At 43.2% G+C, this 23,947-nt stretch overlaps 1 protein-coding gene across 13 annotated transcripts in view; it reads right to left on the reverse strand.

The window, feature by feature from the left end:
- Window positions 1–23,947, reverse strand: part of LOC129822087 (pleckstrin homology-like domain family B member 1) — an 82,613-nt gene that overhangs the window by 53,587 nt on the left and 5,079 nt on the right. For 12 of the 13 annotated variants that reach the window (XM_055880008.1, XM_055880002.1, XM_055880000.1 and 9 more), the window contains exons 3-5: window positions 17,792–17,915; window positions 13,843–14,013; window positions 3,911–4,036 (exon numbers count right to left, since the gene is read on the reverse strand). In XM_055880008.1, coding sequence (XP_055735983.1) covers window positions 3,911–4,036; window positions 13,843–14,013; window positions 17,792–17,915 — 421 coding nt within the window. Of the gene's footprint in view, window positions 1–3,910; window positions 4,037–11,836; window positions 12,321–13,842; window positions 14,014–17,791; window positions 17,916–23,947 lie in introns of those variants that run through there. The other variant, XM_055880007.1, reaches the window with a different exon arrangement.

A 23,947-nucleotide genomic window follows, 5' to 3' on the forward strand; every position in this document is an offset into this window, starting at 1 on the left:
TAGGCTAATTGACATAATTTGAGTCAATTGGAGGTGTACCTGTGGATGTATTTCAAGGCCTACCTTCAAACTCAGTGCCTCTTTGCTCGAAATGATGGGAAAATCAAAAGAAATCAGCCAAGACCACAGAAGAAAAATTGTAGACCTCCACAAGTCTGGTTCATCCTTGGGAGCAATTTCCAAATGCCTGAAGGCACCACGCTCATCTGTACAAACAATAGTACGCAAGTATAAACACCATGGGAACACGCAGCCATCATACCGCTCAGGAAGGAGATGCGTTCTGTCTCCTAGAGATTAACGTACTTTGGTGCGAAAAGTGCAAATCAATACCAGAACAACAGCAAAGAACCGTGTGAAGATGCTGGAGGAAACAGGTACAAAAGTATCTATATCCACAGTAAAACAAGTCCTATATCGACATAATCTAAAAGGCCTCTCAGCAAGGAAGAAGCCACTGCTCCAAAACCACCATAAAAAAGCCAGACTATGGTTTGCAACTGCATATGGGGAAAAATATCGTACTTTCTGTAGAAATGTCCTCTGATCTGATGAAACAAAAATAGAACTGTTTGGCCATAATGACCATCGTTATGTTTGGAGGAATAAGGGGGAGGCTTGCAAGCCGAAGAACACCATCCCAACCGTGAAGCACGGGGGTGGCAGCATCATGTTGTGGGGGTGCTTTGCTGCAGGAGGGACTGGTGCACTTCACAAAATAGATGGCATCATGAGAAACGGAAAATTATGTGGATATATTGAAGCAACATCTCAAGGCATCAGTCAGGAAGTTAAAGCTTGGTCGCAAATGGGTCTTCCAAATGGACAATGACATACTTCCAAAATTGTGGCAAAATGGCTTAAAGACAACCAAGTCAAGGTATCGGAGTGCCATCACAAAGCCCTGACCTCAATCCCATAGAAGATTTGTGGCAGAACTGAAAAAGCGTGTGGGAGCAAGGAAGCCTACAAACCTGACACAGTTACACCAGCTCTGTCAGGAGGAATGGGCCAAAATTAACCCAACTCATTGTGGGAAGCTTGTGGAAGGCTACCCGAAATGTTAGACCCACGTTAAACAATTTAAAAGCAATGCTACTAAATACTATTTGAGTGTATGTAAACTTCTGACCCACTGGGAATGTGATGAAATAAATAAAAGCTGAAATAAATAATTCTCTCTACTATTATTCTGACATTTCACATTCTTAAAATAAAGTGGTGATCCTAACCCACCTAAGACAGGGATTTTTATTCTGATTAAATGTCAGGAATTGTGAAAAACTGAGTTTAAATGTATTTGGCTAAGTTGTATGAAAAGATGGACCTCAGAGTGAAGGAAAAGCAGCCAACAAGTGCTTAGCATATGTGGGAACTCCTTAAAAAATGTTGGAAAAACATTCTAGGTGAAGCTGGTTAAGAGAATGCCAAGAGTGTGTAAAGCTGTCATCAAGGCAAATGGTGGCTACTTTGAAAAATCTCCAATATATTTTGATTTGTTTAACACTTTTTTTTGGTTACTACACAATTCCGTATGTGTTATTTCATAGATTTGATGTCTTCACCATTATTCTACAATGTATAAAATAGTAAAAATAAAGAAAAACCCTTCAAAAAGTAAGTGTGTCCAAACTTTTGACTGATAATGTATATCTTTTTTTCCATTGCAGGACATAAAAGACTGTAAAAACACCAGGAAATCAGCTCCAAGATATTTTAATTTAAGAAATATGTTCCCAGGTATTCCCATACATAATAGAGAGATATGATCGTATAAAAATGTAAGCAAGCTTTAAATGATGATGTTTTAGTCAAACATTATACTGCATTGGTTTGGGCTTCTTGCGGTCAATTTGCAGTCTACAAATTATTTGTAATTGTGTTCCGGCCCCCCGAACATCTGCTCAAGAACAAATCGGCCCGCGTCTGAATCTAGTTGATGATCCCTGCTGTATATAGTATGCTTACTTTATCGTGTTGTTCTTATTTTTATATCTAGTGTGTTTTTGTTCTACCTTGTTATTTTTAGTATTACAATGTTATTGATTACTGCATTGTTGGCGTTAGAGCTAGCAAGAAAGGCATATCACTGTACTGTACTTGTGCATGTGACATTAACATTGAAACTAGTGTGAAATCATACTGTCATTCATACTTCATTTAATAATATGCCTAGGCTATATAGTATTGAGTCTTCTAGGTTATCTACAATGTGATATATTTCCTTGCCTATTGTAATTTGTACTGAATAGACAATGAACAGAGTGATTTTGACTACATCAAAAAACAGTTGTAGAATGTGTAAGCTAAATCAGACTTTCTAGGCAGAGCCCAACCATTTGAAATGATGGAATATTAAGATTGAAGCCAGGAGATCATTAAGATAAAGAGGGCATTTAAATCCCCTCTGTTAACCTAAAATACACAGGGAAAAGGGTGCGGTGCAGGAAAGGTTGAGGAAACACACAGGAAGTGGAAAATGGAAGAATAGGGTGGAGGTTTAAAAATAGAAACAGTAAAAGATACCCCTCAACTTAAAATAAGCAGTGCTTAGCCAACAAAGCTTGCCTGGCTGGCATACGAATGAGCCTGGTAGGAAATGTGTCAGAGCTGCTCACTGAGCGTGGCTGAACTACTGTATAGGCCTACTGCAATGTACTGTTGGTGACTGGCTTGTGTTACCAAGCAAGCACTAGAAATGTCTTAGAGATCATACTCATAAATCAAATCTATCAACCTTAATGTGACACAATAAATCCACAATTTAAGTACTTCAAGAGTAAGAACAGAGACTCTCTACCGACCACACCAAGGAATACACATCTAAGGAGAAATTAAGCCCTTTAAACAACAGTGAAAAGCATTCATTAACAAACCAGGAAGATCCCAACACCCAATATGTATATGCGCTATACTTATCACCGGTGGCACGTCGGCAACACGCAACAAAATAAGGAAATAACAAGATGCTGGGACAGATCCCCCAAAGGTGGTCAAGAAGGGGAAACACACTCCACTGTGCCTGCGAGGAGAGGACAGGGCATGGCTAGGAGGCTGAACACCTCTGCCTAGAGAGGAATGAGAAGCTCATAAAACATGCATGGTGTGAAACCAGGGCCAGCAGGCTAGGCAACCAGGGTTCTGTTGCACCCTGTCTCCACCCAGGCCAGAAATGGAAAGGCAATAGGGGGCCTTCTGTGGCGTGTGGAACTCAGCACCTGTAAGGGAGCTGCTTCCTTTGCCACTAACAATCTGAGCCATTCATCTGTGGCGACACAGAAACAAGGACCTTGGGTGCAGGAAGTGTAGCCCTGTTTATTCAGTGTCTTTTCATTTGACGGGGTATTCAAAATGTCTTTATAATACCTTGCTTTTAACCCTTTGCTTACCTTTAGATATACCCCAGTAGTTTATATTCAGTGTGTGTCATTGTACTCCAACGTAGGTTGGCATAAACGGACATCGGCCATGTATTCTGAATATTATGCTAGCGTTGTATTTGAGAGGGTTCAAGTGAAGTGCTCACAAAAAATGTATCTTGTAACATCCAGAGGGACATCTACATTTGATTTTCTGCACATTTTTCTGTATGATTAGTTCATACAACGGTAGGCCTATACCTTGAGTGTGTCATGACAGTACTGTATTACCTGTGACAGTACTGTATTACCGGTGACAGTATTGTATTACCTGTGACTGTATTGTATTACCTGTGACAGTACTGTGTTACCTGTGACAGTATTGTATTACCTATGACAGTACTGTGTTACCTGTGACAGTACTGTATTACCTGTGACAGTATTGTATTACCTGTGACAGTATTGTATTACCTATGACAGTACTGTGTTACCTGTGACAGTACTGCATTACCTGAGACAGTATTGTATTACCTGTGACAGTACTTTATTACCTGAGTGAATTCTGTAGTTCCCACCAGAGCCCCTGCTTCCCTCTGGCATCATGCTCTTCATCCTGAACGCCTCCTCTGGGTGGTTGAAGCGGAAAAAAGCCGACTGGCCAAAACACAGCATACAACCTGTAAAAGAAAACATGGGCGGTTGAGAAAGCAGCATTTGTAAGGGAGGTGTTTCAGTGAACCATGCTCGCGTGATGAGTAACCTTGCCTAAGACCTAAACACTTGCATTAAACTCCCCAAGGCCAGGCCAGTTCATCAGCTTTAGCTTCAACTGATGCTGCCTCTGTAAAATTAGTGAAACACATCTAATAAGTCTGGACAGTGTTAATGGAAAAATACTTTCTCTTTTCATCATCAGTTATTACAAGTCACTGGGGTTTGGCAGCTTGATAAGGTGGTGAGGGGTTATAAAAAGGCAGGCATAGCCTGTAACTCACTTCTATGTAAGCAGTGATCATTGCCTTGTGAGTGAACACACCATAGATTTAGTTTTATCTCTATGGAAAAGACTCCCTATGCTTGTAGTGCCTATTCTGATCGACTTACAGCCTTATTTAAAAAATCTAAAACATGTCAAACGTTCTTATTCAGTCCTGTATGCTACTAACTAAAAGCAATCAGGAGAAAGCAATGATTGCTACTGTACTGTCCAAACATAGTCCCATTATACAGTGAATAGCTGAAAATATATTTTAGATTGAGGTAAATAGGGGGTGGGTGGTCTGCTAACTGATATCTGTCATCAGCAACCAGAGAACCTGGGGGTAAAAAGGCTTTCATGGAAACTTTTCAATCAGAGCACCATCACTGTACAGTGGGTGCGATCCAGATTCACCCTGTTCCCTTTACAGTGCACTACTTTTGACCAGGGCCCATAGGGCATTGTTCAGAAGTAGTGCACTATATAGGGAATAGGATTTCATTTGGGACACATGCAGTGTGTACAATGCAGCCAGATGCCTTTTTATTCCATGGAAGTGGGGAAGAATAGTTGATTACTTCACAGGCTCTGACAGGACAGCCAGTGATTAGGACACAAACACAGGCACAGCTGAATTACCGTGGTAACTATCACATCAGTGTAGGGAGACGAGATGACGTCAATGCAGCGGAGCAGAAGATAACTTTTATTTTGGTGTCGACAGTGACAACTTGGTGAAAACATTAGCTTTAATTGTTCGACTAATGGGAAATTCGAAAAGTTACAGACCCATTTCAATTATATATAATGTTGATTTCCACATTTGATAATAAAGTATATGAAACATACATCTCTGGGGTGGCAGCATACCACCCTGCATACCACTACTTGCTTGCTTCTGAAGCTAAGCAGGGTTGGTCCTGGTCAGTCCCTGGATGGGAGACCAGATGCTGCTGGAAGTGGTGTTGGAGGGCCAGTAGGAGGCACTCTTTCCTCTGGTCTAAAAAATATCCCAATGCCCCAGGGCAGTGATTGGGGACACTGCCCTGTGTAGGGTGCCGTCTTTTGGATGGGACGTTAAACGGGTGTCCTGACTCTCTGAGGTCATTAAAGATCCCATGGCACTTATCGTAAGAGTAGGGGTGTTAACCCCGTTGTCCTGGCTAAATTCCCAATCTGGCCCTCAAACCATCATGGTCACCTAATAATCCCCAGTTTACAATTGGCTCATTCATCCCCCTCCTCTCCCCTGTAACTATTCCCCAGGTCGTTGCTGCAAATGAGAACGTGTTCTCAGTCAACTTACCTGGTAAAATAACGGTAAGTAATAATAATAAAAGAAGGGAAGCTAACATTAAAACAAGATGATGGTAGTACTGAGACGGATGACATTTTATAACAGTATTATTTAAGATTTTAGTGGAGAGTGCCACATCAGCTGAATATCTGTCTCTGTTCTTCTTCAGCAGATAGAGATTGTGCATTTTGGCAGTCAATCATGCCCAGTGTCAGACCCACCCTTCAAATGACATAGCCCCGGGGCTACAGCCATCACACACCGTAAGCCAACTCAACCTCACAACTCATTGGCTATTCAGAGAGCACACACGCACTGTACAGGTCTGATCCAACGTATTAATAGCATGCATTAAACTATGTTGCACACCATTCCATCATGGTCAGGTAATAGCAGGAAAACATGTCAAAATGCAAAGTGAGGATGAAAAATGCACTGCTATGTGTGATTGTAATGACTTGTCTGTGGTTGTATCTGACACCACAAATTTTCCCTAGGGAAAAATAAAGTATTTAAAAGCAGAATGCAGATATGAACTGTGAATGCAGAACTGTATGCGTTACCCACAGCAGTAAAATACTGTCAGGTTAACATGGCCTTGTTTACTGTACCCATTACAGCTGTACAACAGCTCTATTGGAACACAGGCAGTGGACGAATAAGGAGTATGCATGATGGGCTGATGTTAGCAGACTCCCCTCAGGGAGTCTGATCCAAAGATCCAAAGATCTCGGCAGCCGTAGGACCCCGTGTGCCTCTCTCTGTCTGGGGATTCCAGTGAGAGTTAACTAAAAGTGCCTGCTGCACCAGACACCCCCCACACACGGATATGCATTCAAATCAAATCAAATTGTGTTGCTAAACAACAGGTGAAATGCTTATTTACGGGCCCTTCCCAACAACGCAGAGATAAAAAAAAGAGAAATGATCAAAAAAGAATAACACAAGGAATAAATACACAATGAATAATGATACACACACACACATTACATACACAGATATGCAGGCAAGTGTGTACATACACACACAGCCCCAGGGCAGAGGGGCAGCGGAGCCTCATCCTGCTGCCTGCTACATCTACAGCTGAGCGGTGACACGACAGACCATCAAGGGTCAGACAGGCAGGTTGAGTCAGCAAACCACACAAAGAGCTGCTTGCTCACACCATTTCCAAACTACAGCACCCTGTGTGTGTGTGTGTGTGTGTGTGTGTGTGTGTGTGTGTGTGTGTGTGTGTGTGTGTGTGGACAACAGAGTGAGACAACACACTGGACAAGCACAGGCATCAAACTGGGTCTGAGTCAATGACATGACAAGTTTAAGAATTTTCAATCTCTCTCAATGAACTTTAGCTAGTACGAACCTTGAAGTATGGCTCAAAGATTAATGCATTTTTTATATTTTTTCTTTCCTCAGGGGCAGAGGCAGGAGAGCAAAACCAAACATCCAGCCTTGGACTGATGGTTGAGCAATATCAACGCAAGGAAAATATTGTGAAATTACCATATGATTAGTTGTGTGAGTTACTGCACGGACAATATTAAAAATTAATGACAGCTGCATAAATGGCTAGTCAGTAGCCACTCATAGTGACAGGACAGAGTCATTCTCTGTGAACCACATCATTGCCAATGAGGACTCATCAATTCAGCCATTAGAGACCTACTTATATTGATGGATCACTTGGCATAGGGAAACACTAAACAACAGTATGTGACTATAGATTTACAGAGTGCTGAGATGTGAGGCATTTATTTATGTCCTGAAATGGTAGTATAGCTCAGCCGTGCATCATGTAAAATGTACCTGGTGACAGTGGCATAGCCAGAAATGTATTTTTGGAAAGCAGCTAATTTCCTGCAATTTTACACATTTTGCTATGGGGCAAAGATTCAAAAGTACAGTTTTATAGCTAAACTCATTTTATTCTACACATTTTGCTGAGAGACAATGTTGCTGCTTTAAAGCTAATTTCTTACAATTCTACACATTTTGCCATGGACAGAGAGGAAAATGTGCAGTTTTATAGCTTCTTGTGCTATTCTACACATTTTGCCAAATGTAGCATTTCTAAAGCGTATTAAAGATAAAATATGGGTGTGTTGACTTTTTTTGCTCAATCTGATTGGGTGGTCCTGGCTCCCCAATGGGTTGGCCTGGGCCCACTTGCCTTCACCCAGGGATATTCCTTGAATGGAATCATAAATTAGATCCAGCATGCAGGTCTAATCAGAATACGGGACACGTAGAATAGCAATCTGCTATTATAGTGCCTCGTTTTAATTTTGAACTATCTTTCACAATAACAAATAGTAATTGAACGAGTCAATACCATTAGCAAGGTCCCCAGGCAATCACTGTGCTGGAATTCAATAAATCTAGCAGTTGTTTGTTGCAGCTATAGCTAATGTACAGAGGAATAGATAAATGGAGAATTTGCTTACAGAAATAAAAATGGATTGATGGTGGTAACACATTGAGAATGAATATCATGAATCATTTGTTGTTGGTTTGGCGGTACAACAGACCAACATACTAAGAGCGTCCACGTTTGATGTTTGCCTCTTGTCATCAGACTTACCTGGATGTGAACATTTGTCTGGAGACTGGAGGCTTCCATACTTACTCTCTTCATTCACAATTTGTCTGTATTAAGAGTAGGACCCGGAGTATTTCCAGACCATGTGAACTGACCAGGGAAAACTCTGGGCACTAAGTTATAAGCAGTCTACTAAGACCTGAGTATACATTGTTGATATGATAAGCAACTGTGTGGATGTTGCTAATACTTTGGCATCACGACACTGAAGTGTGAGAGGCCTCAAATTTTGGGGTGAACTAAAAATGCTCGCTTACGTAAAAAAAACTCTCAGGGTGTGAGCTTCTCACTGCAGCACCTTCCTTCACCTCCATGCCCTCGTCATGCTGTCCCACCGTGCCTCTGTCTAGGGGTTCCTCCTCAGCTTATCTCTACTGAGACAGCGTTGGGCAAATGACAGTTCGCTGTCTTTTAACCAGAACACAATTATGCCAAATCAGACTACAGAGATACCTAACCCAACTCCCTAGGTGATCCATGGAGACCTCCACTAGAGCATTTGTAGGGGTCACATTCCCAATGGACCTTCCCTAGTCAATCACCTTTGGTTAATCATAGGAGAGGACAGAGTATAGGCAGCGACAGCACTAAACCAGTGACAGGGTTGTAGAATAGATCCTTGGGTTCTCCACTCCAGAGCTGGACTGACCATCTGGTATTTCTGGCAAATGCCAGATGGGCTGGTCAATTTTTAGACCAGTCGCCCTGTCCAATATAGTTTTTTGTGCAAAATTATCATTATCTGGCAACAAATGGGCTGGGCCTTGAGGAAAATGATGGGGCGTGGTGGGGTACTCAGGGAAAATAATGGAGCTGGGATTAAGAACAATATTTCATAACTCTGTTCAGTAGAAGGCTGAGCTTAAAAAAAACTCTGATCTCTGTCCATCACCACGAGAGAGAGCGCAACGTTTAATCAAGTGTTTGCTAAAACAACCTGACATATGACACGTTGCCATTTTTTAATTAAAATTCATGACGTCATTTGGGAGAGGACATGCTTCAATGGTAAATGAAAAAATCTTCACAGAATATAATTAATTGGGGCTGTTGGAAGAGAACGGGGGTGCCGGCTGGGCAGCCAAGATCTTCACAGTTAATCAGCGAGATTGATTCTCTCAACGTTGCGAGGCAGAGTTCTCCTTTAATACTCCAATATTGGCAGAACTCATGGGTTCTCATCACAGTGAGTGCACTTTGGGAATGGCTCCAACGTACATCTTTCATATCTCGTATGGGGTTTTCTCTGCAAGTTACCATATTCATGTTATTCAATTACAACAAAAAGTTTACCATGTAGCCTACTCAAGTAGAAGACTTGATTGAGAGAAGTCAACGGGTTCATTGACATTACTATATTTTCAATACTCTAAACAGAAAATCACAGATGATGTTGTCTGAGATGGGTGTGGATATGTCTTTACTTCAAGGTAACTTTGACACAACTAGAAGTGACACCAAAGAGCACAGACCATTATTCCCTGAAAACACTTTGACACTGGTAGGGATTCAAATCTCCTCAAGAGATATTCTTTCATGAAAACCTGGTAGATGAAAGAAACCATAGGAGAAGTTTGGGTTGGTATACCTGAGGGGTACTACATATATATCACTGTAGTGTAAAATAAATTGAGACCATATTCCCTGGAGTTAAACCCTTGCCAAGCAACAATATGAAAGCATGTTCATATCATCATTTAAATTTAGTATAGTTAGCCAAAAAGATCTTCATTATTAAGCCTTGGAAAGTAAGCCATTGGGACCACTGAAATAAGATCTAGGAAACTGGGTTGAGAGCAGATACTTGGAATTGTGATAACGTGAGGGCATGTATGAAGAATAGAGATCAACTGAGTTCCAGTTGGCTTCAACAAAGAAAGAGTCCCTCTTACCCTCCATCTGTGACTAACCTGAACTATTATCTCTAGTTCAGATAAACTTTTCATTACTTTAAAATCAATCAATAAATCAACTTCTAGTAGTAAGACCAAATGTATTTCCATTCCTTTACTACTTGTTAACTATCATTTAAGCTCACAGTGTTTGACAATTTCACATTTAACTGTGTCATCATAAAACACAGAAGACCAGACACTAAACCTAGAGTGTCAGACATCTCTAAAGCAGAAGACACACTGGGCAAAGGGATGCCAAAAAGTAAGCAAGACAGTTGCTATGGAATTGTTGTGTTTTACTGCTTAAGGAAAGGCCAGACACTTTCAAGCTCACCAGTTAATCACTCAAAGCTTTAGCCAATCCAGAGGCCATAAAGTGCAGCCACACATACCAAGAGATAGAGAGGAGATACACAGGAAAGCAGTGGAAGTTCTCATATGACCATTCTATTTTCACCAACATAACGAAGTTGGCATATCCAACATAACTGAGTTGGTATATCAATACATGTCATAACTATGATGTCTGCCTACTTTCTAAAGAGGGTATAGGTATCCTATACAGCAACACCCGATGAGACATTTTAAGCTTGTGATGAATAAAATTAATGATGGTGACAGTCAAGTATTTTGGTAAGATACAATCCACTTAATTTGAGACAGTCAACCACTTACAGTATATAATGTGGCATTTGACACCATTGATACTGATTTCAGGTTCCCTCTTCATATACTTTCATAATTGAGAAATCTATTCCATAACATTTATCCCAGATACAATATCCTGAAACTATCTGCCATCTCCTGTGAGTGGCATAATGAGGTGTCAGGGGGTCTAGTAACAGATGTGCACTGTTCGCACTCCATCCCTCACCTCCTTTTGCCAGAACAACATAAGACAATAAATACTCCTGCTGGTCAAGTCAGTGAAACAGATGGCTATGGGTTATTTCTCTATCAATGCTCTGTGGATGTGGCCTCACAGACAGAGGAGTCCAGGTTCAACCAAGCATGAGCACCAGGATATGTGGCTCACCGAGCTGTAAACAAGGAGTGCATTTTAGGGCAGCCTGATGCTTGTTTGCAGAGGTGGTGCACCTCCTGTTTCTTTATGCATGCAATGGGGTCAATGCAATGGGGTCAAGGCAATGGGGTCAATGCAATGTGTCAAAAATGACCGATTTTGGAGGGGGGAGTTTTGAGTAGGTTTGCTAATATGAGAATAGATTGCGTCTAGATTCTAGACAGGGTTAACAGCATGCTTAGGTCTCATGGACCAGGAATAGAAATGTAACAGTATACAGGCACCTGGTGACCATGCCAAAATGAAAAGAGATCACTGCCCTGTCATAGCGGAGGATTTGGCTAGAGATTTTATCCTTGTATATGTTTTGCTGTCAATATTAATACAACAGGTCAATGTTATTTTACTGGTGCAGGTGTATTCTCTTTTTTTACGATATCAATAAAGGAGACAATGTCTACTTTCGAGATTAGGGTAACGTTACAATGTATCATTTGAATGTTACAATGTTATACTTACTGTACGTCACCCATCTACTGAAACGAATCTAGCGACTCGCTTTCGGTTTGTGGGCCACAACTGATGATTAACCAATTGCAAAAAGTTGGTAGATACAATAAATTCACACAGCTGCAATACTATACAACATAGACATTACCTTTAATTCTGACTATAACACTTACTTTAATTCCAAATGAAAGTCCTCTTGCCCTCTGCTGTTAACATCGCAGCTGCTCCTTTAAAAACAGCCACGTGTTTTTCCTGAATGGAAAATGATTGTTGAAGAAGAAGAGAGCGGCAAGGCGGGCTTGTCCTGACTACTCCTTTGTTATGGTAATATTTGTCAGTATTCTTCCACAGGCTACTCACATAGGCTACGTTATGTTTTCACAAAATACGCTGTCCACCTGCCTTGTAGTGCAGCCAGTAGAACAGTTGGTTCATCCAACGCGTACTGTAGGCATACAATCCATTTCAGTGAAATATGCTATTCGTTGTATATTGCTCCTTCCAACGCAGCCTCGCGCAATGTCCTATTTATCAGTCAGTCACTATAGCAGTGGACTACACCCGCACGTTTGTTTTGCCGGGGCTCCTTGCAGCAGGAGAGATGGTCGAAGTTGAACAGCTGTTTCCGACACAGGCTCAAACTAATATCCACCCCAGAGAGAAAGAAAAAAAGGTTTGGTGTGGTGTGTGGGAGGGGGGCTCGGTGGGGCGGGGTGAGACGAGCACTAACCCTGGGTCAGAGCTTCTATGTGCAATCCCAAATCTCTGTCATCTGAATCAACCTCACCCATTTCCTCCAGTATCTTCTGAGTCTGTTTGACTGATTGACTAACAAGTTATTATGGGGAAGGGTTCAATGGATTTATAGTCCACATGTTAACATCATACACTCAGCTTTAAACAAAGCCCTCAATATGTCTCTTACTCTCTTCACAGGACCACTGCTCTGTGCTATAAATCAGAGAACAACGTATATGCTGTACCTTCTGAGATGAAAATGTAATATCACCGCAATGTTCAAGTCTGGATTCAGTCTATTCTTTTCAAAAGCTTACCACTCACCCAGAAAAACCAAGGAACTTCTGCATCTTGAATGACAGTAGCAATTCCAACTGTTCACTGATGCTTGTTACATAATATGACCGCCACAGTGTCAAAGGTATCAACTAACTCATCTCTACATATTATTACACAGATCTTGAGTCAGCACAATCAATGACACCACGTTGGTCTTGAAGTTATTCTTCGTCAGTACAATTCATTTTTTGTACCAAAAAATATACATATATCCATGATTCCCTCAACAATCATTGTTTGACCTTTTACCCCTGGGGATCTGTTGGTGTAAGAGGGGTGGAATAAAAATAGCAATGTCCCTGCTCGGATTTACAAGAAAATCCAGGATGGGGGATGCCAGGAGACAGGCAGTGTCATCATTAGCCTCCAACCGTTAGCTCTCTCGTTACTGTTTTTTAGTTTATGACTATCAAGTTCCTGTGATCCTATGGAGCCAAGAAGCCATTGAGAAACTGTAAGTACTATGACTAATGTCATAGATACTCTCCCAGGGGGAGGGCCTGTTGCTTTATTTCCTGTTGCTCTCGTAGCATAAATTCAGACATCCTGGTGAAAGAATGTGATGTATTGAAAATCAATAGGCTTCCTTCCAGCCATGCTGTAATATTGCAGTGTGCTTGAGAGCACAGTCAAGTTTACTGTGGTAACAAAGAATTCACTACAGTCCCACAGGAACGTGTGGTTATTTCTCAATCCATGTGTTTAGAAAAAGCACACGTTTGCATTTACTGAATGGATTTCTTGACTCTAATACTCCCATCTTAATTTGGGGTTTGATTTGGGGTTTGTAAGTGCTGGTTACACAGTTAGCAAATAGGCATCGATCTTTGGCATTAATTGTATACATGTGCATTGGTTAGTCCAGGATTCTAATTGAGTTCCTCTCAATGACCAAAGCAATATCACATAAAAATGTTTAATTGCATGTTTGTTTTTTGTCAAATCATCTCGAAACAGTATGTGCATCTGTTGCTGTACGTCATTATTCAATGTTGAATGTGATACTATAATAGATCACAATAAGAGTTATAGGTATGCAAAAACAGACTCCTTACAATTGAGGTTTATTTCCACAAGTCAGTTTGTTTGTAAGGAGCCATACCTTGTGACAGGCGGACCGGTTTGGTGACAGGAAGCCCGTCTATGGCACACTGGTTCCCACAGGGGTGGAGAGTGATGATCCCTGCCCGGTTCTCTATGTAGCAGTGCTGGGCGGTAACTCCTGGGCCCTGGATGCTGATGTCCATCGCCCCATGTCCCAACGTGGTCCTACCTGTAGGAGCAATACCCAGAAGAGTATGTGCAAAAGATGAAGACTGGAACTGAGGGATTCTAGCCTGGTGGTAGCCTGATCTGTCTGTTAAAATAAAAGACGGCTAAAGAAGCACTAAAATATTTGACTACCAGGCTAGAATGATCCCTCAATGTTCATAGAAGCAGTCTCTTATCAAACTATGTTGCCAAGAGAAGAATGTGACAGTATGTTGACTGTGGCTGTTAGTGGCTGTAAACTGACTTTCATCTACAGTGTTTTACTTACTGTGTACAACGTCCATGTTGTTACTGTATAATGACAAAGTTACCTATTTATTAAGTGACAGAATAACTGAGAAGTGAAGAGAAGTGAAACCTTCAAAATAAGTGAATGATAATGTAATCTTGTTTTATTCTGATATAGTCCATTGGACAAGTCTGTAACTCATGGCGGGAGTCAATGTCATATCCAGCAGTCATGCATTAAATTAGGCAGACACGCTAAAAAACAGAAATGCTTTGTAACTAAATCCCATTCCTCCCTTCACAACCCCCTCCCTCTGCCCAACAGTGACCCTGTCCAGCCTCATCTCTACTGGGGCTCCAGATAAAAGGAGAAAACCCAGTGGAATGTCACATCACAGTGCAACACGCATTCTCATCCTCTCCCCTCTGGACCAAGGTTGCCTCCCAAATAGCACCTTATTTCCTATATAGTGCACTACTTTTGACCAAGGCCCATAGGGAATAAGCTGCCATTATATAGGGCATAGGGTGTCATTTGGGATGGAGCCTTCTCAGTGCATTCCATACCCAACTCCCTGCAGAACTCCAGACAGAGAGGGGCATGGGGAAAGGAATTCCCAGGATGAATGGTAGCAGTGGTGGACAGTGCAGGAGGTAGGGAGAGGGTAGTAAAGCGGTGTTAGGGAGGGGTGGTGGACAGTGCAGGAGGTAGGGAGAGGGTAGTAAAGCGGTGTTAGGGAGGGGTGGTGGACAGTGCAGGAGGTGGGGAGAGGGTAGTAAAGCGGTGTTAGGGAGGGGTGGTGGACAGTGCAGGAGGTGGGGAGAGGATAGTAAAGCAGTGTTAGGCAGGGGGGGTGGTGGACAGTGCAGGAGGTGGGGAGAGGGTAGTAAAGCGGTGTTAGGGAGGGGTGGTGGACAGTGCAGGAGGTAGGGAGAGGGTAGTAAAGCAGTGTTAGGCAGGGGTGGTGGACAGTGCAGGAGGTAGGGAGAGGGTAGTAAAGCGGTGTTAGGGAGGGGTGGTGGACAGTGCAGGAGGTAGGGAGAGGGTAGTAAAGCAGTGTTAGGGAGGGGTGGTGGATAGTGCAGGAGGTGGGGAGAGGGTAGTAAAGCGGTGTTAGGGAGGGGTGGTGGACAGTGCAGGAGGTGGGGAGAGGATAGTAAAGCAGTGTTAGGCAGGGAGGGTGGTGGACAGTGCAGGAGGTAGGGAGAGGATAGTAAAGCAGTGTTAGGCAGGGGGGGTGGTGGACAGTGCAGGAGATGGGGAGAGGATAGTAAAGCGGTGTTAGGCAGGGGGGGTGTTGGGGGTTGAGATCAGGGCCAAATTATGGTGTAGAAATTGGGGGGTACGAATAATAGACAGAGGGTCCATGGGGTCAATTAAATAAATAAAGATTAAAACACATTTCCTGCAATTCTAGACAGTTTGACATGACTTATTATGCCTCTCTTTTGTATTTTGAGGGGTATATGGAGGGGTATTTTAAGTACACAGTATAAGTGGAAAGATATTGGAAGGCCTTCCCCCCTCAAATATTTGTGGGGTAAACAAATTTGTTTTAGGAAAAACGGCTAACCTGCATTTTAACTCATTTTGCCATGATGCTGAGAGTAAATGTTGCAGTTTTAAAGTAACTGTGTGGCTACCCAATGAGCACGGGCGACCCAATATGCACTGGGTCCATTGTTAGCAAGGTCCCGTCGGCCCCATAGTGACGAATGACGTTGTTTTGATAGCTACATTGCTCTAGGTGGCTATGTTAGCGTCAACCATGGGTAGCTATCGCTAGAGTTTGGACTTCTGTTAACGTTACGACATGATGTCCTTGCTAACAATGGACCCCGTGCGAATTGGGTAGCCCGTGATCATGCCACCCAATTCGCACGGGTTCCATAGTGACGAATGACTTCTTTAAAGCTAAGCAAGCTGTAATAGAAAACTGTTTGTCAACATCCGGAAAATAACTAGCTACTTCCGGGATCGGGGCGAAGGACACTGTGTACTTCCTTCTTTTTAACGTTAACAGAAATCCAAACTCTTGCGGTAGCTACCCATAGTTGATGCAAACGTAGCCATGTAGTCATTCGTCACTATGGGGCCGACAGAACCTTGCAACAATGGACCCCTGTGCATATTAGTTAGCCCGTGCTCACTGGGAAGCCACGACTGGCCAGTGAAAGTCTTACTTTTAAAAGTTCCTATTCTGTTAACTCATACCCAAATAATGTTGTTAACTCATTCTATACTCGTATTTGTGGCCAAGGCATAAATTGGAGAAGAAACACTTAAAAAACACCACGTCAAACTTTTATCTCAAACAGACCATTTCAAAAATGCCTTCTATTTCCCCATAGAGGATGTCATCCTCCCGAGGAGGATGATCTGGCTAATCAGTGGGATACTCACATTTTTTTTGGTTGTTGGGGAATGCTCACACCATTCCAATGCAGAAAAGCTGATTTTTTTAACATAACTAATTAAACATTTTTGGAAGGAAAACATAATTATAGGTCATATTTCATAGAATTCTGGAAACACTGGACAGTTACTTTAAAGGTTAAAGGTTGACTTGGAAAAAACGCAAAAATAAAAGCTTTAAACTGTACAACTGATCAAAGTACCATCATACCAGGTCATTTAATGCAAAAAAAAAATTAAATGGATGAATAAGATATTTGGCTACAGAAGTGACATTTCTTACCGATCTCTACTTCTTCCGTTCAAAAACAAATCCTGTGAAATGACCTCAACACATACTGGAGGAGTTACTGGTTAGCTACAAGTGCCTAGTTTAGCTAACGACCTAGCTACGTCGGTGCGGTGTGCATGACTAGAATGACACATCGATGAACCACCAAAGGCACACCCCATTTCTGTTTGAAAATTAATAAGGAGGAGGAATTAGACCATTTTTCGTTCCCAAAGTTGACTGCAAATTTCCTGCAATTCTACACATTTTGCCATTGCTCATGACATGTTCATATGATATCTGGTTCCCCCGACTTCTAGGGTGGACGAATCGACCTGTTTTGCCCCGTGGCAATTTCACCAATGGGTAGATGATTATGGTGAGCGCTATCAGAGTGCCGCGCCCTCACTCCTGCTGTCATATGGTCTTACTCCGAAAGAGAGATGACAGCCGGGTCAGAGCACAGCACATTCAATCCTGCTGGGACTGGGGGGTGGGTGTGTGTGTGTGTGTGTGTGTGTGTGTGTGTGTGTGTGTGTGTGTGTGTGTGTGTGTGTGTGTGTGTGTGTGTTTCTGTGTTTCTGGCTGGGGTATAGCCAATATAATATCTAGTGATATTGAAGTGAACACTGCAGGGTGAAGGACATGCCACTGTCAGTTTTATGCTCCTAGGGCTGATGTGTGAGCATGTGCATGTTCCTGTATTCTGTGCTCCATTGTGTGTGTGTGCATGCAAATCCTCACTGTTCAAAAGCACACATATGAAAGAGCAAAAGCGGTGTAAGGACCAACCAAATTCTTACACCTATCTACATTCCTTTACATTTCACTATTGACATTTGGATAGAAGAAATATTAGCTCACCTTCGGGAAGGGGCAGCAGTGTGATGGCCGTACTGAGACGGCCACTGCCCAGACTGACCAGATGGGGGCGCTCTGCCTGGACCTTCAGCGCCTTGCCGCTCTCAAACAGATCCAGTGGCGTGCTCTACGAACAGAAAGGTCACATACTCAATTATCAGTGTATTAGCTCCATTTGGCCTCATATGGCAGTATAAGTGAATGATTGGAAGCAGACTTAATATCATCAAATGTTTTGGAAAAGCTAAAAGGGGTAGAGAATAGACCTTTAGACAACTACCCTCAAGCTACAGTTGGCCTTTTGACTAACCATTAATGCACCCCAAATGGATGGATGCTCCCTTTCACTGCAAAAGATAGTCACACAATACATGTTCACTATCCAGGCAAACAGCCAGTACATAACCCCTCGAAACCAAGATGGCGTAGCAGTCAGACGTCTTTGGCCTGTCCCTTGTATATATCTTTTTACTTTGCATATCTTTTAAAATATTTTCCTAAACCTCAACTTCTAAATACTCTCCTGCAACCCGCCTCACCCAATGTGGCGTGGATCTGCTTTTTTATAAAGTATTTCTATAGCCAGCTAACTACCTACCAGCTATCAGTCAGCAAACCATTGCTAGCGGTCATCAGCTAACCTTTAGCTCGGAAGCTCTCGCCAGTTCGAACAACGTGACTCAAACCAGAGCATAACGTGACTCAAACCAGAGCATAACCCATAACTCCATATACCCGGATTCCTACCGCAAACTCTGAACATTTTCATCTGGATCTTCGCAACTAGCTAACTGCAATCCCGGTTGACCACTCCTGGCTAGCGTTTCCATCCCGGAGCAAGCACCAATTAGCCTGAAGCTAGCACGGCCAGGCTCCTATGCTACCACCGAAGCCTACTCCTGGGCTACAATATCCGGACCCCTTCTACTGCCGGTACGGGGCACGGAACCCCGCCGATCCTCTATGACTGGAATACCGACATAATCTGCCCGAGGATTCCAACAGGCCCCTCAGGCGCGACGCCCGCTGAAGGTCCATTCTGCTAACCTGCTAGGCTTGCTAGCTACCTAGAGCTACTTGGAACCCTACTAATCCACGACTGGTCTATCGACGTCACCGCACGAAGAGGCAAAAACAGACTTACTCCCATCTGCTAACTGCTAACTGCTGGCTTGCTTGCCCCGGTCTGCTAACTACTAGCTTGCCTGCCTCAGTCTGCTAACTGTTAGCCCCTGCTAACTGCTCGCTTTCCTGCCCCGGTCTGCTACTGCTAGCCCCTGCTAACTGCTTGCTGCTAACCCGGTCTGCTAACTGCTAGCTTGTTTAGCCCCGGCCTACTAACTGTTAGCATCGGCCTGCTAACTGTCTGAATCGCTCTGTCCCGAGTCAGCCCAACCACTCACTGGACCCATATGTTCACTTGGCTACGCATGCCTCTCTCTAATATCAATATGCCTCGTTCATTACTGTCCTGTTTAGTGAGAGAGAGACTATATCTCTCTCATTACGCAATGCCTAGGTTTACCTCTAATTTACTCACATCCTACCTTACCTTTGTCTGTACACTATGCCTTGAATCTATGCTATCGTGCCCAGAAACCTGCTCCTTTTACTCTCTGTTCCGAACGTGCTAGACGGCCAGTTCGTATAGCATTTAACCGTACCCTTATCCTACTTCTCCTCTGTTCCTCTGGTGATGTAGAGGTTAATCCAGGTCCTGCAGTGACTAGCTCCCCTCCCACTCCCCAGGTGCTCTCATTTGTTGACTTCTGTAACCGTAAAAGCTTTGGTTTCATGCATGTTAACATTAGAAGCCTACTCCCTAAGTTTGTTTTACTCACTGCTTTAGCACACTCTGCCAACCCGGATGTCTTCCTGGCTTAGGAAAACCACCAAAAACCCTGAAATCTCCATCGCTAACTATAACATTTTCCACCAAGATAGAACTGCCAAAGGGGGCAGTGTCGCAATCTACTGCAGAGATAGCCTGCAGAGTTCTGTCTTACTATCCAAGTCTGTACCCAAACAATTCGAGCTTCTACTTCTAAAAATTCACCTTTCCAGAAACAAGTCTCTCACTGTTGCCGCTTGCTATAGACCTCCCTCTGCCCCCAGCTGTGCCCTCGATACCATATGTGAATTGATTGCCCCCCATCTATCTTCTGAGCTTGTGCTACTAGGTGACCTAAACTGGGACATGCGTAACACCCCGGCCATCCTACAATCTAAGCTTGATGACCTCAATCTCACACAGATTATCAATGAACCCACCAGGTACAACTCCAAATCCATAAACACGGGCACCCTCATAGATGTCATCTTAACTAACTCGCCCTCCAAATACACCTCTGCTGTTTTCAATCAAGATCTCAGCTATCCCTGCCTCATTGCCTGCATCCGTAATGGTTCTGCGACCAAACGACCACCCGTCATCACTGTCAAACGCTCCCTAAAACACTTCTGCGAGCAGGCCTTTCTAATCGACCTGGCCGGGGTATCCTGGAATGACATTGACCTCATCCCGTCAGTAGATGATGCCTGGCTATTCTTTAACAGTGCCTTCCTCACCATCTTAAATAAGCATGCCCCATTCAAAAAAATTAGAACTAGGAATAGATATAGTCCTTGGTTCACTCCAGACCTGTCTGCCCTTGACCAGCACAAAAACATCCCGTGGCGTTCTGCATTAGCATCTAATAGCCCCCGTGATATGCAACTTTTCAGTGAAGTTAGGAACAAATATACACAGGCAGTTAGGAAAGCTAAGGCTAGCTTTTTCAAACAGAAATGTGCATCCTGTAGTACTAACTCAAAAAAGTTCTCGGATACTGTAAAGTCCATGGAGAATAAGAGCACCTCCTCCCACTGTTCTGAGACTAGGAAACACTGTCACCACCGATAAATCCACTATAATTGAGAATTTTAATAAGCACTCTACGGCTGGCCATGCTTTCCACCTGGATACCCCTACCCCGGTCAACTGCCCGGCACCCTCCACAGCAACCCGCCAAAGTCCCCACCATTTCTCCTTCACCCAAATCCAGATAGCTGATGTTGGACCCATACAAATCAGCCGGGCTAGACAATCTGGACCCTCTCTTTCTAAAATTATCTGACGAAATTGTTGCAACCCCTATTACTAGCCTGTTCAAACTCTCTTTCGTATCGTCTGAGATTCCCAAAGATTGGAAAGCTGCCTCGGTGACACTCTAGACCCAAACTGTTACAGACCTATATCTATCCTACCTTGTCTTTCTAAGGTCTTCGAAAGCCAAATTAACAAACAGATTACCGACCATTTCGAATCTCACCGTATCTTCTCCGCTATGCAAATTTCAGAGCTGGTCATGGGTGCACCTCAGCCACGCTCAAGGTCCTAAACGACATCATAACCGCCGTCGATAAGAGACATTACTGTGTAGCCAAATTCATCGACCTGGCCAAGGCTTTCGACTCTGTCAATCACCACATTCTTATTGGCAGACTCGACAGCCTTGGTTTCTCAAATGATTGCCTCGCCTGGTTTACCAACTACTTCTCTGATAGAGTTCAGTGTGTCAAATCGGAGGGCCTGTTGTCCGGACCTCTGGCAGTCTCTATAGGTGTGCCACAGGGTTCAATCCTTGGGGCGACTCTCTTCTCTGTATACATCAATGATGTTGCTCTTGCTGCTGGTGATTCTCTGATACACCTCTATGCAGACGACACCATTCTGTATACTTCTGGCCCCTCTTTGGACACTGTATTAACTATCCTCCAGACGAGCTTCAATGCCATACAACTCTCCTTCCGTGGCCTCCAACTGCTCTTAAACGCAAGTAAAACTAAATGCATGCTATTCAACCGATCACTGCCCGCACCTGCTCGCCCGTCCAGCATCACTACTCTGGACGGCTCTGACTTAGAATATGTGGACAACTACAAGTACCTAGGTGTCTGGTTAGATTGTAAACTCTCCTTCCAGACTCACATTAAGCATCTCCAATCCAAAATTAAATCTAGAATCGGCTTCCTATATCGCAACAAAGCATCCTTCACTCATGCTGCCAAACATACCCTCGTACAACTGACTATCCTACCGATCCTCGACGTCGGTGATGTCATCTATAAAATAGCCTCCAACACTCTACTCAACAAACTGGATGCAGTCTATCACAGTGCCATCCATTTTGTCACCAAAGCCCCATACACTACCCACCATTGCGACCTGTACGCTCTCGTTGGTTGGCCCTCGCTTCATACTCGTCGCCAAACCCATTGGCTACAGGTTATCTACAAGTCTCTGCTAGGTAAAGCCCCACCTTATCTCAGCTCACTGGTCACCATAGCAGCACCCACTCGTAGAATGTGCTCCAGCAGGTATATCTCACTGGTCACGCCCAAAGCCAATTCCTCAATTGGTCGTCTTTCGTTCCAGTTCTCTGCTGCCAATGATTGGAACGAACTGCAAAAATCTCTGAAGCTGGAGACTCATATCTCCCTCACTAGCTTTAAGCACCATCTGTCAGAGCAGCTCACAGATCACTGCACCTGTACATAGCCCATCTGTAAACAGCCCATCTATCTACCTACCTCATCCCCATACGGTATTTATTTATTTATTTATCTTGCGCCTTTGCATCCCAGTATCTCTACTTGCACATTCATCTTCTGCACATCTACCATTCCAGTGTCTAATTGCTATATTGTAATTACTTCGCCACCATGGCTTATTTATTGCCTTACCTCTCTTATCTTACCTCATTTGCACTCACTGTATATAGACTTTTTGTTTTCTCTGTTCTACTGTATTATTGACTGTATGTTCTGTTTATTCCATGTGTAACTCTGTGTTGTTGTATGTGTCGAATTGCTTTGCTTTATCTTGGCCAGGTCGCAGTTGCAAATGAGAACTTGTTCTCAACTAGCCTACCTGGTTAAATAAAGGTGAAATAACAAATATATATTATATGACTGTGTTGGCTATTCAGAATGATCCCTTTCATTCCTTCTCTATTCATGAGAACAATATGTTTTGGCTCTGTTTTAGCAGCTACACTGGATCACAGGCCTACATTACGGTTCATTTCATAGCCCAGGGACATCCAGCCTGTATGAATGTCTTCTCTGTGTGGTGGCATTGCTCTAGCTGACTGCTGGTGCTGTTTACATATCGCTTTATACAGAGAGAGTGTGAGCTGTGAGGGAGCCTAGTTATGCCCGCAGAGCAAAAACACCAGCATGGGGCTTTGGGAGAAGGAAAAGTTGTCATGGTAACAGCACTCGCTGGAAACCACTGAAGCACTGCAATTAAGAGACATTACCTCCTGGAAGACATACATTATGAGCTAAGCTGTGAAGAACCTCTTTGTCATCATCAGCATAGCATATCTCTGAACGTATTGCACACGTGGGGTTTGCATTACATTTGTAGTCAAAATTAATTAATTTGATGCCTAGGCTACTCTAACATTGTACTGTAGAAGACTAGAGGGAGTAAAATGGTTGAACCCAATGATCATTAGCCCAATGTATGGCATGCCACTTTGAGTCTGTTGTATATCCTTGATGATAATCTTTCTCGTTCACCTGTTTTACAATCAACCCATCTGCACACCAAGCAGCGTTACGACAGATCATGAAGTCAGCCTCTCCTTTGGGTGGCAACCCATGGCTGTCCAAATAGGATGATCTACTTTCAATTAGATCGATCTGTTAAAGCTGGGCCCAGGCGAAGAGGATTGGGGAGATAAATGATAATAGCTTTAAGGCAAAGGCCATCTAGCAGTAGTGACTAGATGTAGTATATGAGGGCCCATGAGTGCTTTGAGGGGTAGTGCAATTACATTTTGGACTAGTGATAGGCCTAATCACCATGCCACCATTTTGTAGCAGGTGGTGGTGATGAAATGTTGAAATGCTACAGGGTCTCTTTGTCTGTCATCAGGATGGTGTTCAGTAGGGACAAAATGTTTTGAAATGGAGTGAAACAGAGATGCTACCTAAACCTGTCCAATATAAATAAAGATTTTCATTTACCGTTGCCAATTTGTTTTGCTACAGTGTGCCTTACTGAACACAACCCCAATATATCCTCATTAAACCTTACTAAGACCTCTCTGAAGAGCATCCAAGTGCTTCCTGCTTGATAGGGCAAAGGCCTACTGTAACAAGTTCAGT

Source organism: Salvelinus fontinalis, chromosome 24 (assembly GCF_029448725.1).
Source record: "Salvelinus fontinalis isolate EN_2023a chromosome 24, ASM2944872v1, whole genome shotgun sequence".
Classification (NCBI taxonomy): Eukaryota; Metazoa; Chordata; class Actinopteri; order Salmoniformes; family Salmonidae; genus Salvelinus; species Salvelinus fontinalis.